Source organism: Littorina saxatilis, linkage group LG1 (genome assembly GCF_037325665.1).
Source record: "Littorina saxatilis isolate snail1 linkage group LG1, US_GU_Lsax_2.0, whole genome shotgun sequence".
Lineage (NCBI taxonomy): Eukaryota > Metazoa > Mollusca > Gastropoda > Littorinimorpha > Littorinidae > Littorina > Littorina saxatilis.
Window position 1 is genome coordinate 105970483 of NC_090245.1, and position 18263 is coordinate 105988745.

The window sequence follows — 18263 nt, forward strand, 5'->3', positions numbered from 1 at the left end:
AGAGAGTTAAAAAGAATAGAGTAATAGAAAAGCGTGCTATCCTCCTCAGCGCAACCGCTACCGCGCTTTTCTGGATTGTTAATTTCACTGCCTTTGCCACGAGCGATGGACAGACGATGCTACGAGTGTACGGTCTTGCGGAAAAAATGCAATGCGTTCAGTTTCATTCTGTGAGTTCGACTGAGCTTGACTAAATGTTGTATTTTCGCCTAACGCGACTTGTCTAAACTTGACAACGGTTGCTGCAAGTCACACAGAAGAAAGGAAATCCGCAACACTAAATATTGACCTCACCCAACTCCCACGCAACATACTGCGCGGCTCTTTTTAAAGTTTAAACGCATCACCTAAAAATAGACATTTCTGCTGCTGAGTAAAGCCAAGGAGTAAACTGTGCACAACGCCAACTTCACTTTTTTTCCGCCTTTCATCCCTCCCTGCTTCGCTGAAAGTTCGTCTGCTGCTGGGACACGCCCACTTTTGTCGGTATCGCTTCAGTTTCATCCTTCCATTCAATGCACACAAAAAGCGAAAGAAACAGTTGGGTGAATTTGTGAGCGTCGATAGTATGTGGAAATGCGTATTCTAGTAAGATTAGTTATTGTTTGTGTTTTGAGATTTTTTTGTGACGAGTGACACACGCACATACCGGAAGCTCAGCGGCAAGAGACGCTAAGTTACCACGTGATCAAAAACGCGCGAGCACGCGTCGCCCGGCCGGCCATTTTCATCAGTGGGATACTAGTGTGCTTCGTGATTGTTTACCGTGTCAGGATTCGTGGAGACAGTGAGAAGCAACAATGACGTCCAGAGTAAGGAAGTCGACGACGACGACGTCTTTTACGTCGCAATCAGCATCAGGTAGCGAAACGCCAGGTGCGAGCGGCACTTCCCCCCGTGGTCGACGCGAGAGGCCGCCATCACCGGCTCGCAGTACCCGACAACAGGAGCAAGAAGACCTGCAGGGTCTCAATGATCGTCTGGCGAATTACATCGACAGAGTGCGCTATTTGGAGGCAGAAAATAGTCGTCTGTCCACCCAGATCCAGTCCACAGAGGAGGTTGTGAAGCGCGAGGTATCTTCAGTGAAACATTTGTACGAGAGTGAGCTTGCCGATGCCAGACGACTTCTGGACGAGACGGCCAAAGAGAAGGCCCGCATTCAGATCGAAGCCAACAAGTATAAGACGGATTATGAAGACCTCCTGGCAAAGTAAGTATGCCTCAATTTGTTTGTATCCCGCATTTGCCTCTGTCTGTTTTCTGCAGGAACATTGTGCTTTGCAATGAAAGCGATAACTCAGTAATTTAACGAGCACCTTTCAGTTTCACGGTGCTTGTTATTGTGGGTCAGGTGTGTTGTACAGGGAGCGCTGCCCACCCGAGCGTGACAGCGTCCCCCGCCTACTACGGAAACGCCATTATTCTGCATGAATTGCCCCACTTGTTGAACAAGAATCTTTCAACTGGAACTAGTTTTTGGACGTGCGCTGCCCTTTATCCAGTAATTTGAGACTTGTTATTGCTCTTGTAAGTTGTAGAACTTTTGTAAGATTGCAGGCTAGATGTGTACAGCTTCGTGGTACGGATTTTAACCTTTTGATAAGAACTGAGTTCCTTTGATAGTCAGATAAGCCAATCGGCAGGTATTTCCATACAAGTAGTATTGACACACCTGACTTGACCCAGTTCTAGTAGGCCTGGATAATTTATTAGCAGGAGAGAGTGGTCAGGGAGGTGGGAATAGCTGCTTGTAGTGGGCAGTTGTGGCCAAGAGGTCATCCAGGTGACGATTGGGAGGTGATAAGAGACTGAATGACTGCACTGGTTTTGGTAGCTGCTGTCAACAGCATCTGCAGTAGGCTGGGTTTGAGCTGTTAATACCTGAAAGTGAAACTGAAACTAGGGAAGAAGGGCAGGGGGGCATATCAGCAGGAAATAAAGTTGACTTGTATTTGTAATCAGTGTGGCTGTCTGTTTGTATCACAATGCTATCTTCTCACTTATGCAACACAGATAGCTTGGTGAATCAGGTTTAACATCTTATGAAACAAAAATGTGAAAGGCTTTTGTATGTATAGCTACCTTCTCCGGCATGACTGATCTTTTTCAAGTTTTTGACCTGCTGGTCAATGTCATAGGTAGTGACTATATCCACGGGTCCGTGCCTCTAGTCCCCCATGCTATATCCACGTCAGTGACGTCATTTCCGCGGAATCTCGGAATCGTTCGGAATCACTCGGCAGTCGAAGCCTCGCGTTGGCACTCGGGACTCTTGGCGCCATATTGTTGAGATGGAGGAGGAGGAAGAATCAATTTGTGTTGCAATTTGTTTTCATAAAATAACAGACCCTGTGTTGGGTCTTGTAACAATAAAGAGAAGTAACTGAATTCACAAACTCATTGCTGAACGACCGCTTGATCTTCTTAGATTTTAAGAGAGCAAAAAATGGTGAATTCAAAATCATGGGAGTACTGTGGACAGTTGTGACTTACGGAGTTCAGCCCCTCAGCACCAATCTAGCGAATAGGGAAGACCAATACATCATTCTTCATCTTCCGGTTGGTAGCTTTAGTCCACACGTTGACAACATTCACTTAAACATTTGAACAATCGACACATGCTTCACACTGCATCAAAAATCACCGCAAACTAGGAAAGTGCAAATCCCGAATAAACATGCAAGTTCAGGTGAGGTTCGTATTAAGAAGGGGGGGGGGGGGGGGGGGGGGGGGGGCTGCAATGTTGCAATGTCACCACAGAGAACGCTGTATACTGCTCATAAAGTCTAAACATGGAATTATGACATTGATATTTTACAGCTGACGTCCTAGTCATGTCTGTTAAGTGCCGAACCGAAAGCAGGAAAATATTGGGCAAGAGTAGCGTCCCTTGTCAGTGACGTGGATTTAGCATGGGGGACTCGAGGCACGGACCCGTGGATGTAGCCACAGCCAATGTCATAACACTAACAGGTTAATTTGTGGTCATGTTCGCACAAACTTAAGTTCTGTGATAAGATTATTTCTGGGAAATGAAAATATTTTATTAATTGAGTTCTACGTGTATTTATCATTAATGATTGTCCAAATACAAAGTTTGGTGAATAATTTGGTTCGTGCTTTTTTTTATATTTTTTTTTTAATTTGCCAAGCACATCATGTGGGGTGTTTAATAAATACCACTGATTTTACAATATTTCTTATAAACTGTTATATATATGTGTTTGAGCTACAATGGACATTAACATTTTCATGTACAATGCCTCTTTTTCTTTTAATTTTTTTTAATTTTTTTTTTAAATAGTTAATCTCCTTTTAAATGTGTATGTGTTGTTGGAATATGTGTTGGTGAGACATATGTATGTGTATAACCATCAAGCAACCATTGGTTCGTGCTTCTGTAAAATGTATTGTATTGGGGCGGGGATATAGCTCAGTTGGTAGCGCGCTGGATTTGTATTCAGTTGGCCGCTGTCCGCGTGAGTTCGATCCCAGGTTCGGCGGAAATTTATTTCACAGAGTCAACTTTGTGTGCAGACTCTCTTCGGTGTCCGAACCTCCCCCCGTGAACACTACATTGGGTGTGCACGTTAAAGATCCCACGATTGACAAAAGGGTCTTTCCTGGCAAAATTGCTTAGGCACAGTTAATAATTGTCTACCTATACCCGTGTGACTTGGAATAATAGGCCGTGAAAGGTAAATATGCGCCGAAATGGCTGCAATATACTGGCCGTATAAAATTTCATCTCACACGGCATCACTGCAGAGTGCCTAGAACTGTGCCCACGGAATATGCGCGATATAAGACTCATTGATTGATTGATTGTAAATCAGAACTTGCAGATTTTTGTCATTAAATTGTTTGCTAGTTTAGTTAGTTAAAAATCAAAACGGGCAGGGTTCGTGACGTAACAATATTATTCATTCTTCATTTGCTTTCGTAACAGCATTAAATTTTAAGACACCGTGTGCATGGGTTGTTTTATTATACTTTTATTAGAAATGGATTGAAAGACTATGTATCAATGTTTTTAAAGGGGAAGGGACGTACGTAAATTCCATACTCAGTGTAGTGGTACATGAGTAATTTTAATGGAACAAACACCATACTTTAACTTCACACAATGAGTAATGAATGTTCGCTGGTATCACTCGGTTCACAGTGACATTCATTCATGCATGCAAAAGTCTGAATGCATGGCTGTAAATGGGACTACTAAGGCCCCCCCAAAAAATAGGTGTGGTTATGGTAACAACTAACGTAGCCAAAAACAAGTCGCGTAAGGCGAAAATACAATATTTAGTCAAGTAGCTGTCGAACTCACAGAATGGAACGCAACGCAACGCAGCAAGACCGTATACTCGTAGCATCGTCACTCCACCGCCCATGGCAAAGACAGTGCCCGTGGAATTGACAAGAAGAGCGGGGTATTCGTTGCGCTAAGAAGGATAGCACGCTTTTCTGTACCTCTCTTCATTTTAACTTTCTGAGCGTGTTTTTAATCCAAACATATCATATCTATATATTTTTGGAATCAGGAACCGACAAGGAATAAGATGAAAGTGTTTTTGAATTGATTTCACACAAAAAAATTTGATAATAATTTTTATATATTTAATTTTCAGAGCTTGTTTTTAATCCGAATATAACATATTTATATGTTTTTGGAATCAGCAAATGATGGAGAATAAGATAAACGTAAATTTGGATCGTTTTATAAATTTTTATTTTTTTTTACAATTTTCAGATTTTTAATGACCAAAGTCATTAATTAATTTTTAAGCCACCAAGCTGAAATGCAATACCGAACCCCGGACTTCGTCGAAGATTACTTGACCAAAATTTCAACCAATTTGGTTGAAAAATGAGGGCGTGACAGTGCCGCCTCAACTTTCACGAAAAGCCGGATATGACGTCATCAAAGACATTAAATTTTATCAAAAAAATAAAAAAAACGTTCGGGGATTTCATACCCAGGAACTCTCATGTCAAATTTCATAAAGATCGGTCCAGTAGTTTAGTCTGAATCGCTCTACACACACACACACACACGCACAGACAGACAGACACACATACACCATACCCTCGTTTCGATTCCCCCTCGATGTTAAAATATTTAGTCAAAACTTGACTAAATATAAAAATGGGGTAGGAAGGTAGGCAATCATTTTTTTTTTTTTTAACTTTTTTTTCTAATGTGTACAAATTAAACCTACTTGACAGGGAAATAAGTGTGCGACTCGGGCGCTTTCGCTTTCATTGCGTTTTCTGCACTCGTTTTCTTTTTTTGTTGTTGACAAATGTAATAAAAAGTTATAGGGTCGGCCCCTAAAAATAGGGTTGGTCGGGTTACCGTAACCACACCTATTTTTTTTTAGGCCTGAGTGCTCTATTCAGTGTTGTTAGTTTCAGGATGTAGCCTATTGCTGTACAAGTGTGTCATGAATAACACATTCAGAATGGTAACGATATGCCCCACCTTTTGTTGTGGTTCAGTCTAGTCAGACCTTGATAAAGTTTATCTTTCTTTGCAAGCACTTTTTTAATTTATTTTTTTATACTGTGGACATTTGTGTACTGTATCACAGTATATATATATCATTATATGCAAGCAAGGCTGAGATAATCTACTACATGTAGTACTTTATCCAAGGACTATGCGATGTCTATCAGTATCACAGTGTGAGGGGTCAGTTGAATGGAAATGGAATGTGCTTTGATAAGATTAAGATAGTAATGTGGCACTGTATGAGAGACTTTCAGGGGGGTGCACCATTTAGTTGACTCAACACAATTTTAATTTTCAGATTCACCTTAACTGATCACTTTGTGAAACTGACAGGTGCAATGTATGGCTTCTCTCCCAAAGACAGCGTGTATTTGGGGGATGTTGCTGTAACCATTAATGCTGTGTTTGTGTTCGTATCACTAGAATAGAGACAGTGTAACCACCCCAGCACTGTCTGCCCACACACAATTTTTATCCTGAGCTATATTTTCTTCTGCTTGTTACCGTTCTGTTTTTATCTGATTTTTGGCTCACGTAAGTGTAGCCTATGCGATGCTAACTTTTGTCTGTCTGTGCGTGCGTATGTATGTATGTATGTCTGTGGTAGAAACTTTAACATTTGAAGACGTCACAACATTTGAAGACGTCACATTATGACGTAAGAGGGTTAGACGTCACGCGAAGGAATTACTGAAAGTCTCGGTCATTGTTATTTTGAGCGGGCCGAGACTATTTTTTTCTTCGAAATCGGCCGTTCAGATCTAGATCTAGTGTCTCGCTTTCTTGCACAGTGTCACCTATGCCGCTTACTGTGTGTGTGTGTGTGTGTATGTGTGACGGAGTGATTGAGTTTGTGTTACTGTGTGTCGATTTCTTACGTGAGCCTTGAAGGCTTCGCCTCTTGTTCCATTATGACTGATTCGTAATTGCAGATACAACCGCCGTGATCGTGATGCGACTGCCATGGAGCGTCGTGTGGAAGGACTTGAGGCCCAGGTTGCCGACCTGACCGGCAAGTTGAGCGAGGCTGATGCTCCTCGGAAACGTCTGGAGAAAGAAAATAGTGTAAGAAATTTTAACTCATCGGTTGTAAATATTATTGTTTGGTAAGACTTGAGTATAATTTACTATTATTTTAGTCTTCCTGAATGAGCATTTAACCAGGGATAAAAGTTCAAATCATGGAATCCGAAAGTCTTGAATTGTAGTCTGATTTCTTAGATTTAGGACTTGGTAATTTGCGAATTTTCAAACCACGCAGGAATTTATAATAAAAAAAAAAATAATAAAAATTTAAAAGCAGAGAAAGACTTCCTAAACTCATTGCCTCTCTAGTTGTGATTCTGATTGTGCACATCCTCAGTTTGCGTCCGTGTTAAACTGAACTTGTGTGAAGATGGTGTTTATTATGTTTGACTGCTGGTTTGCTCACAGAATCTACGGGCTGAAATAGCTGCCCTGGAGAAGCAGCTGGTGACAGCCAGAAAACAGCTGGAGCAGGAAACCCTGATGCGTGTGGATCTGGAGAACAGGGTGCAGAGTCTTAAGGAGGACCTCAGCTTCAAGACACAGGTCTACGAATCGGTGAGTTTGTCTTTTATTTTCTCCATCGGTGCTTGTTGCCTCATTGGAAAATGAAATCCCAGTGGTTTGAGATAGGTACAAGCTGGCTGTACGCTGTGAGAAAGACCTGAATTACAGAAGAGTAATGATTGTCCTGTGGTTATTCTGGCATGGGCAGCTTTCATGGCCCACATGGATGTATGTTCTTCTCATGTGTTCTTATTGAGGTAGAAATCGTGATGTTGGCCATTTTATTCAGAAAGGATAAGATTTCATCATGCTTGCTGCGTAGTTTAGATTAGGATCATTTACAATTGCAATCTCCTTGAGTTTCAATATTTTAACTTGCTCTTGTCAGTGTTCTTTAGGCCCTAAATATGGACTTGTCATTTGGAAGAACATGTAATTGATTGGACAGTTATGCATACTCATCAATCTTTCTGTTTGTCAGGAGCTTGAAGAGTCCCGTGTCCGTACCACCACAACCATTGAAGAGGTTGACGGTCGTCTGGAACAGGAATATGAGCAGCGTTTGCTGGAAGCTCTGCGTGAGATCCGCCAACAGCACGAGGTGGATCTGCAGACTGTACGCACCGAGCTTGAAATACTCTATGAAAATAAGGTGAGTGCAGTCTTATATTCTGTTGAAAAGTGAAAAGAGGGTTTAGTTTTCTTCTGCACAGACATTTCCAAGACTAAGAGAACAATGGATTAGTCAGTTTGAACTGGATTTTGGGAACGCAGAAGAAAAAGGACCTGGATTTGAAATATGTATATGTCCAAAGTAAAATGTGCTGTCTGCAAAATTATCACGAGAAGCACTTCATGTAATCAATATTAGACAGTCATTTGGCCAGGCGTCAGTGTCAAATAAAAAAATATTTGTTTTTGTGACCACATACGTACCTTGGATGGGGAATTTGTGTCTGCATTCATTTGTAGTTTTACACCCAATAACAAGGTATAAAGATAACTTAACAAGGAAAAGCTATCCTTAAAATATGTTTTTGGTGTGATTTATCATTTACAGTTTTAACGTTGATATTTGCTTCAACAGATTGCTGACTTGAAGACACAGGCAGAACGCAGCAACTCCGCCTCAGGATCTGCCTGGGATGAGCTGCGTGTTACCAGAAAACGCTGCGATGAACTAGCTTCTGAGCTTGCCAAACTCAAGGCTGAGGTTAGTAGTTTCACTTTCAGTCAACTTTTGGACAGGAAATCTTTCCTTCTGAATTGCTTTTTGAAGGGTCTCGCATGTTGCAAAATCTTGCATAAATATTACATAGTTTAGATTTTGAGCCATCGTCTCGTACCATAACTGATTCAAAGTCTATGCAACCCCTGTTTGTTGATTTTTGACTCACATGCGAAGCAAAAGTGAGTCTATGTACTCACCCGAGTCGTCCGTCCGGACGTCCGTCCGTCCGGAAAACTTTAACGTTGGATATTTCTTAGACACTATTCAGTCTATCAGTACCAAATTTGGCAAGATGGTGTATGATGACAAGGCCCCAAAAAACATACATAGCATCTTGACCTTGCTTCAAGGTCAAGGTCGCAGGGGCCATAAATGTTGCCTAAAAAACAGCTATTTTTCACATTTTTCCCATTTTCTCTGAAGTTTTTGAGATTGAATACCTCACCTACATATGATATATAGGGCAAAGTAAGCCCCATCTTTTGATACCAGTTTGGTTTACCTTGCTTCAAGGTCAAGGTCACAGGAGCTCTTCAAAGTTGGATTGTATACATATTTTGAAGTGACCTTGACCCTGAACTATGGAAGATAACTGTTTCAAACTTAAAAATTATGTGGGGCACATGTTATGCTTTCATCATGAGACACATTTGGTCACATTTGATCAAGGTCAAGGTCACTTTGACCCTTATGAAATGTCACCAAAATAAGGTAGTGAACCACTAAAAGTGACCATATCTCATGGTAGAAAGAGCCAATAAGCACCATTGTACTTCCTATGTCTTGAATTAACAGCTTTGTGTTGCATGACCTTGGATGACCTTGACCTTGGGTCAAGGTCACATGTATTTTGGTAGGAAAAATGTGTAAAGCAGTTCTTAGTGTATGATGTCATTGCTAGGTTTAGTTACCCTAAAGGTCGAGGTCAAGCATGTGAGTCGTATGGGCTTTGCCCTTCTTGTTTGCTTTGGGATTTGGCGTTAAGAAATTAGAAGAGGCTGGTGGTACAAAGGGGAGAGAACTTATAGATAATTTCTTTAGCCTGAAGCTGTTCAACACCAGATCTGAATACGTCATTCACAAGAACCCGCCTACTTTGCTGCAGTTTTCTTTCTTGCCAAAAGAAGTTTCCTATAAATATCTGTAATCTTTCTTGTTTGTTTTTTTTCTCCCCAAAGTTTGTTTGGTTTTCCCCTGTGTCAGGGCCTGATATATGCCGGACATTGTTGGAGTTTGTGGTTCTGTTTCACAGGGCTATTTATCAATAGGTGTTACTGGTATTTTTGTGAAAAACAGTCGTATAACTCTTGTTTTGTTGCTAGCTATTTATCAATAGGTGTTACTGGTATCTTTGTGAAAAAGTCGTATAACTCTTGTTTTGTTGCACATATCAGAATGCTGGCTACGATCTGCGTATCCGAGACTTGGAGAACCAGCTTGCCCGCGAGCGTGAGGAGTTCCGCATACGCCTGGCCGCAAAGGATGATGAATTGGCCGAGCTGAGGCTGACACTGGAGGAACAATTGGCGGAGTATGGCGATCTGCTGGAAATCAAGATCCGTCTTGATCGTGAGATTGACGCCTACAGGAAGCTGCTGGAGAGTGAAGAATCCAGGTTTGTGTTTTTTCTCTGTTGATATTCTAGGTATGGTACAGGACATTTTATGAAGTTCACAAGGGTAAGAAGGTTTCAGTGGCTGGAATTTCACCATGAAAATTAAATATTAATGAAAATCTCAGACATGGCCAGAACCATCTTTTTACATTTAGTCAAGTTTTGACTAAATGTTTTAACGTAGAGGGGGGAATCGAGACGAGGGTCGTGGTGTGTGTGTGTGTGTGTGTGTGTGTAGAGCGATTCAGACAAAACTACTGGACCGATCTTTATGAAATTTGACATGAGAGTTCCTGGGTATGAAATCCCCGAACGTTTTTTTCATTTTTTTTTTATTAAATGTCTTTAATGACATCATATCCGGCTTTTCGTGAAAGTTGAGGCGGCACTGTCACGCCCTCATTTTTCAACCAAATTGGTTGAAATTTTGGTCGGGTAATGTTCGACAAAGCCCGGACTTCGGTATTGTATTTCAGCGTGGTGGCTTAAAAATTAATTAATGACTTTGGTCATTAAAAATCTGAAAATTGTAAAAAAAATATGTTTTTTATAAAACGATCCAAATTTACGTTTATCTTATTCTCCATCTTTTTCTGATTCCAAAAACATATAAATATGTTATATTCGGATTAAAAACAAGCTCTGAAAATTAAATATATAAAAATTATTATCAAAATTAAATTTTCCAAATCAATTTAAAAACACTTTCATCTTATTCCTTGTCGGTTCCTGATTCCAAAAACTTATAGATATGATATGTTTGGATTAAAAACACGCTCAGAAAGTTACGAAGAGAGGTACAGAAAAGCGTGCTATCCTTCCCAGCGCAACTACTACCCCACTCTTCTTGTCACTGCCTATGCCGTGAGCGGTGGACTGACTAAATGTTGTATTTTCGCCTTACGCGACTTGTTTCTATGATTGTGATTCCCCTGCCCTCTGCCCACCCCCTTTCAAATGTCTCTTATCCAGATTTCTTATTGATACATATAGTTGTATATCGTCAGTCCATTATGCAGTTTATCTCTTAGCTTTTAAATGTTATTATTGATTTAGATCTCAGAAGCAAACCAAGCGCCCTGAAGACGGACCATAACACCAAAGAAGAGCCACCGGAGTGAACAAGAAGCTTTTGTTTGTTAATGATTTATCTCTGTAACACTTCTGACGGTAATGTTTTCTGCTGCAGGCTGAACATCTCACTGGACGCCTCGCAGACATCACAGTCAAGCCGTTCACCCGCACGCGGAACACCGTCGGGGCGCGGAAACAAACGCAAGCGTGTGGACATCTCAGAAGCTGTGGAGGAGTACAGTCAGAGGAGTTCCAGTTCTGGATACGCTCGGTCAGCTAGTGCCAAGGGCGGTATCGACATCACAGAGGTTGACCCCGAGGGCAAATTCGTCAAACTGACCAACACTACCTCAAAGGTAATAGCACGAATGAAAGTTCCCATCGAATATTTTTGATTTGAACAATTATTTCCGGACATGTTAAGTGAGTACCAGCTGACACAACAGCCATGCTTTCTGTACATGAATAGTAAACTTTAAGTTTTTTCTTCCAGCCATTTCTTGCATTCTTTTTCCTTTACATTTATCATCGAGTCATCCTCTTAAATAAATTATCTGAAGTTGTAAATGCATGTGCTCTGTTGTTTCCAAGTGTTTGGATTAACACGTGACTTTTTCACCATTCATTTTCTTCAGGACATCGCAGTAGGATCATGGCAGCTACAGCACATTGCTGGTGACCAGGAAACCATATTTAAATTCCATCGCAGTCTGGTTATCAAAGGTGGAAAAACTGTCACCGTAAGTTTTCTTTTTTCTCTGTGTGTTTGTTGGCCTGTGTTTACCAGGTCTCTCACCTCTAGTTTCTTCACAGAAAGGACTAAGAGTCGATTTTTAAAGGCGGAAGGGGATGGGGAAATAGCTCAGTCGTAAGTGGCACTGGCTTCAACACCAGTTGTCGCTGTTGGCGTGGGTTCAATCCTCTCCTCGGTGCCCGAACACACACACCCCCGCCCCCCCGTGTGCAGGCATGCGCACGATAAAGAACCCAAGTTCACCACGAAAGTCTCAGGGCTTGGAAACATGAATACACGCATGCAGAAAAAATAAATGGGTAGCGCTGTACTGTATGGCAGCTGGCTTTCCCCAGTGAGAAAGCAACCCGAATTTCTCTGAGGGTAATCTCACAGCACTATATAAAATCGTATCTTTATCGTTGCTGGCTATGGGTTTATTCTGTTACTCGGGGGTCCGCTGGGTTGTGAGGTTGTTTTTCTCATGGTGTTTCATGCACTTTGCAAGAAAGGAACAGTGTGTTTTCTTCAATTCTGCATGTTGTACAGTTATAGTTGTACAGTTATATTTCTTTTTACTCGGGGGGGGGGGGGGGGGGGGGGGAACTAACAAATCTGACACTCAAGTTCAATTAGCAACAAGTCGTGTAAGGCGAAATTACTACATTTAGTCAAGCTGTGGAACTCACAGAATGAAACTGAACGCACTGCATTTTTGAGTCACTTGAGAAAATGTGACTCTATGTAATCGGTCAGTGTTAGTCTGTCCGGCCGGCCGGCTGTCCGGCCGGCCGTCCGGCCGGCCGTCCGTAGACACCACCTTAACGTTGGACTTTTCTCGGAAACTATCAAAGCGATCGGGCTCATATTTTGTTTAGTCGTGACCTCCAATGACCTCTACACTTTAACGATGGTTTCGTTGACCTTTGACCTTTTTCAAGGTCACAGGTCAGCGTCAAAGGAAAAATTAGACATTTTATATCTTTGACAAAGTTCATCGGATGTGATTGAAACTTTGTAGGATTATTCTTTACATCAAAGTATTTACATCTGTAGCCTTTTACGAACGTTATCAGAAAAACAAGGGAGATAACTAGCCTTTTCTGTTCGGCAACACACAACTTAACGTTGGGCTTTTCTCGGAAACTATAAAAGTGACCGGGCTCAAATTTTATGTGAACGTGACTCCCAGTGACCTCTACACTTTGACGTCTGCTTTGGTGACCTTTGACCTTTTTCAAGGTCACAGGTATGTCTTGAAGGAAAAAAATTGAAATATCATATCTCTGAAACTATTCATCGGATTTGATTCAAACTTTATAGGATTATTCTTTACATCAAATTATTTACATCTGTATTGTGTTGTGAATAGCAATTTCTTCCTGTCCATCTGATGCCTCATATAATATTCAGAACTGCGAAAGTGACTCGATCGAGCGTTTGCTCTTCTTGTTTCACAATGACCGTAGTCCGCCGCTTGTGCAAAACGGAGTGAAACTGACGAGCCTGTTTAGCGCGGTAGAGGTTTCGCTGTGCTGCATAGCACGCTTTTCTGTGCCTCTCTTCGTTTTAACTTTCTGAGCGTGTTTTTAATCCAAACATATCATATCTATATGTTTTTGGAATCAGGAACCAACAAGGAATAAGATGAAGTTGTTTTTAAATCGATTTCGGAAATTTAATTTTGATCATAATTTTTTATATTTTTAACTTTCAGAGATTGTTTTTAATCCAAATATAACATATTTATATGTTTTTTGAATCAGGAAATGATGTAGAATAAGATGAACGAAAAATTGGATCGTTTTATATATATATATAAAAAATATTACAATTTCCAGATTTTTAATGACCAAAGTCATTAATTAATTTGTAAGCCACCAAGCTGAAATGCAATACCAAAGTCCGGCCTTCGTCGAAGATTGCTTTACACAAATTTCAATCAATTTGATTGAAAAATGAGGGTGTGACAGTGCCGCCTCAACTTTTACAAAAAGCCAGATATGATGTCATCAAAGAAATTTTTTCGAAAAAATGGAGAAAAAAACGTCTGGGGATATCATGCCCAGGAACTCATGTAAAATTTCATAAAGATCGGTCCAGTAGTTTACTCTGAATCGCTCTACACAGACACACACACACCACGACCCTCGTCTCGATTCCCCCTCTATGTTAAAACATTAAGTCAAAACTTGACTAAATGTAAAAAGAAGTTCCGTTTGACAGTCTAGCAGATAGATCTGTGTGGAAGACGATACTGGCTTCGTTAAAGAGTACAGTGCATGCATAAAATGAATGTTTAGTTTCTTCTTGTTGTGTTCAAATACAAGGCTTTGTGTTATATGTAGGTATGGAGCTCAGACTCTGGCACCACACACAATCCACCCGCCGACCTGGTGATGAAGGGCAAACGCTGGTTTGTGAATGACGAGATGAAGACCACCCTCCTTGACACTGAGGAAGCCGTGAGTACTCTCAGCAAGTCTGAGCAAGTTATGTTTTTACTCAGTTGTGTCTGGTTCCTAGTCTTGTGTAAGGCACAGGCAAGTAGTGGATGCCTGTCACTTATTCAAGATTAGGACGTGAAATGTGTATGTTGGGTTACGATTTTCCGTTAATGTCAATGCCTTAGATGAATGGATTGCTCAAAATCAACACTAACCTGTAGGTATAAACCAAAGCTTTGCTCTATATTGGTAATTTCAGAAGTGAGCGTCTCAAAATTGAAGACAACAGAAGATGCAGCTTGTAAGGTGAATGGGTGAAATGCTGTGCAGTACTTACTGGTGTGTTGTTTTGCAGGAGATGGCATCTTGCACAATGTCAAAGTCCAGCCTGCGCAGCGTCACGTCCTACTCACAGCGACGCTCAGGACCTCATGATGAGACCGATACTGGAGAGGTCAGTACGATGGGGCCCCAGGATGTTGGCTATTGATAAACTGGTTATGTTAAGTCACCAATAGCACACTTTGAAGCCTTTCATAAAGTGGGAAAGGATTTTGGGGGAGATAGACACAGAGTTATACACGTGGATGAGGAAGCAATGAGGATCCTTGTGAATATTTTGAATGAATTTTTAGCTGAATAATGATTAATACTAAAGAAACCAAAAACACTCTAGATTTTTGGTACATGCACAAGTTCATTCTTTCTCTTATCCCGTATATAAACCAGACCTGTTTACCCTCCTGGATTGGCCGGAATTATTACGGATTTGGGGTCTAAATTCCAGTATTACGGAATACTACCGGAAATTCCGGTCGAGAGAACCTTTTTCGTGCGTGAAAATTCGAAGTCGAAATTGTGGTAGTCACCAGGGCTGTGATTTCAAGGCTGACCGAAACAGCCTTTTCTGCGCATGTGCACAGCAAGGTATTTGTCGGATTCCGCGGATTTGAGATCGACATTGGTCCGAAGGGTAATATAGGGCCGATCTCTGTGGGGACGAAATGCCAACCAAAAAAGCGAAAGTTGTGCAGAAATATCGGCAAAACTATTAAGTCAAGTGGCGATGTCTGGTGAAGTTTAAGAAGAGCGAACCACATTCATTTTGGTGATCAACTTGAGATCAGTGCAACAACAAAGCTAGTCAGTTACGAGTCACGTCGCGGCACGTGTCCCGAGGTTAGACGCAGCATTAGTTTTAACAAAATGCAGTACACAAATGAACATGGAAACAAACAAAAACACGAAATTATGTTTGACAAAACATGAGCCTGCTTCGCATCGAGTTTATTTGACCTAGGTCTCTACTTCCACAGAATCTCTCAGACCTGCGAACCGATCTCTCACTACGGTCAGTCGCGCCAGAGACATAGATGTAGGTCTATGGTCGCGCTCATCAGTTACTTGGCTGTTGCCGAAATTCAAGTCTTTCTGAGTCTAAAACTGATTTCCATTAATATTTCTCGAATATAGCAAAGATCACAGTTCTTTGAATCGAAAAACTTACAACAAAATGTTTTAATGAAATAAACAAATCGGTCCTCTAAAATTAAAGGTAGCTTATGGACTGTTATTATGACGGGCGCTGTGGCGGGGTGGTAAGACGTCGGCCTCTTAATCGGAAGGTCGAGGGTTCGAATCCCGGTCGCGGGCGCCTGGTGGGTTAAGTTGTGGAGATTTTTCCGATCTCCCAGGTCAACTTATGTGCAGACCTGCTAGTGGCTTATCCGCCTTCGTGTGTACACACAAGCACAAGACCAAGTGCGCACGGAAAAGATCCTGTAATCCATGTCAAGAGTTCGGTGGGTTATAGAAACACGAAAATATCCAGCATGCTTCCTCCGAAAGCGGCGTATGGCTGCCTTAATGGCAGGGTAAAAACGGTCATACACGTAAAATTCCACTCGTGCAAAAAACACGAGTGTACGTGGGAGTTTCAGCCCACGAACACAGAAGAAGAAGACTTATTATAATAATAATAATATGGGAGATTTATAGAGCGCTTTACGTTCTCAAAGCGCTTTACAATGACAAACATACATAATACATACAAAGCAAAGCAAAAGCATGTGCAGCAGCATTCAGCACACAAGTGAACAACGAAACTTAAACACTACATCAATACAATCTGCAAGCATACTAACACAGGCAAAACATTCAAACATTCAAACACCTGATTCAAAAATGCACCATGTTGAAATAAAATTAATCAAAATACTGGGTGAATAAGTGTGTTTTAAGGTTTGATTTGAAGGAACAGAATGTTTGGCAGTGTCGGATAGAGTAAGAGAGAGAGTTCCACGCAACGGCAGCAGAGTGGGAGAAGGCTCTCTGGCCGTGCTGTTTGCGACTAAAAGAAGATAGACGGAATATTCTAGTGTCTACAGAGGAGCGGAGGGATCGTGAGGGTGTATAGAGTGTGAACAGGTCAGACAGGTAGGATGGGGCTGAGCCAGATATTATTTTGTAGCAGATACAGCAGCACTTATATTGGATTCTCAGCTCTGGTTTATGACTGGTTTAAATGCAGGATGTCTGATGTGACAGAATGTAAGGTGGTTTTGTTTACATGCATCTTCAAGTGACCGTAAATAGTCCAAGGGCGGAGGGGTGGGGGGATGTTACAGGACAGGGTTCCGGACTCTTCCCCCCCCTTGCTGTCAAAAATGCAAAATAACAAAACAAAAATTCAGTCTGTGGGAAAAAAACTAAAGACATTTTCTGTCTGTGAAATTGTTGTTGTTGTCGGGAGCAGATATCAATGAAGATAAATTGCCATTATTTAATACTAACTTTAAAAGACATAATGTGTGGCTGCTGACACCAATTTATCATGTTTAAAATCAAGGATAAGCTACAAATTGTTAATAAAATAGCTAAAATTCTTCAGCCAGACCCCCCAAACCCCTGGACCCCAGGTTGTACCCCCCCCCCCCCCCTCTCCTCCTAGCTCTCTTGCTCCGCCCCTGAATACTGTGGTGTTTTTTTTTTTAGATAAAGTAAACTTGTCTTAGTTAACATGCATATTATATATCAGGTGTCGTGTGTTTGTGTGTGTGTGTCATCGAGCTTCTGTGTGTGTAGTACAATACTGTTTAAACAATTTTGTACTTGTTTTTCATGGTAGCGCGCAAATAAACGTGTCGTTTAATCGTTTTCGAGCTGGTTTATGGTTGATAAAAAAGATTACTCAAAGATGCCTCAAATTACGGAAAAGTACCAGCTGCATTCCTGATTTTCATTTGGGGGGGTAAACAGGTCTGATAAACCTGGATGGATCTATGTTGGTGAACATGGTCATTTATATGGGGAATAAGATGTATTGAAAGCTGATGGACATGTTTTTAATTTGCAGATTTGTTTAGGAGAGCTTTCACAGTCTTTCTTGTCCACATTTCAGGGCCCAGACAGAGAGAAATGCGTTGTGATGTGAGCCGTGATGCACCCGACAGCTTCAACACTTGCATCGCTCAAGATACCAGTCAAAGGGACACAACCAGCAAGAGGAAGGAGAAGGAACAATGTCTTGCATTTCAACGCAGCAAGCAATATGGATAGATGAGAGCTAAGGCCAAAAAAAAAATTTGTCTGTTTCTGGTAACATGGCTAAAAAAAATAGGGTCGGTAGGTCGGGATTTTTTTTTTTTTTTTTTTTTTTTTTTTTTTTTTTTTTTTTTTACCCCCAAATGTAGACCAATAAAACTAACTTTAAAAATCGCGCAAAGAGACTGGATTCACTATACATAGAGACAAGACACTCAACACATTTACAAATCGTCAGCGGACTTTCGTTTTCACACGGTTTTGTTGTTCATTTTCTCACCCTGTCCTTTACCACCAAAAAAAAAAAAAAAAATTTTTGAGTTTGGAAAATAAAAGTTTAGGGTCGGCGCCGAAATTTAGGGTCGGTCGGGTGACCAGAAACAGACAATTTTTTTTTTTTGGCCTAAGGATAATTTATAAGAATGGGTCATCATTACAAGCTACAGTTTGCTGTTTTCAGGGTTCTAGACTGACGTAGATAGGTTGTGTCTTTTCGTGTGCATAAAGTGTGTCACACTTTTTCTTCTCGAAACATAGGCAGGAGCTTTTCGGTATATCCGCAAACTTCAGCG

General features: G+C 41.1%; 1 protein-coding gene across 1 annotated transcript; it reads left to right on the plus strand.

Moving 5' to 3' along the window:
* Positions 1 to 676: 676 nt before the first annotated feature.
* Positions 677 to 17713, plus strand: LOC138949049 (lamin Dm0-like). The gene is made up of 11 exons (XM_070320781.1): positions 677 to 1213; positions 6448 to 6580; positions 6950 to 7099; positions 7530 to 7700; positions 8136 to 8261; positions 9674 to 9894; positions 11084 to 11324; positions 11604 to 11708; positions 14050 to 14166; positions 14504 to 14602; positions 17549 to 17713. The coding sequence occupies exons 1-11, from the start codon at positions 801 to 803 to the stop codon at positions 17579 to 17581; spliced, it is 1809 nt and encodes a 602-aa protein (XP_070176882.1). The 5' UTR covers positions 677 to 800; the 3' UTR covers positions 17582 to 17713.
* The last annotated feature ends 550 nt before the right edge of the window (positions 17714 to 18263 follow it).

Excerpts from the sequence above, each read along its gene's own strand:
- LOC138949049 (XM_070320781.1), top strand. The coding sequence starts at position 801 with ATGACGTCCAGAGTAAGGAAGTCGACGACGACGACGTCTTTTACGTCG. Across the intron at positions 9,895-11,083 it reads CTGGAGAGTGAAGAATCCAG|GCTGAACATCTCACTGGACG; the intron begins GTTTGTGTTTTT and ends TTTCTGCTGCAG. Across the intron at positions 14,603-17,548 it reads ATGAGACCGATACTGGAGAG|GGCCCAGACAGAGAGAAATG; the intron begins GTCAGTACGATG and ends TCCACATTTCAG.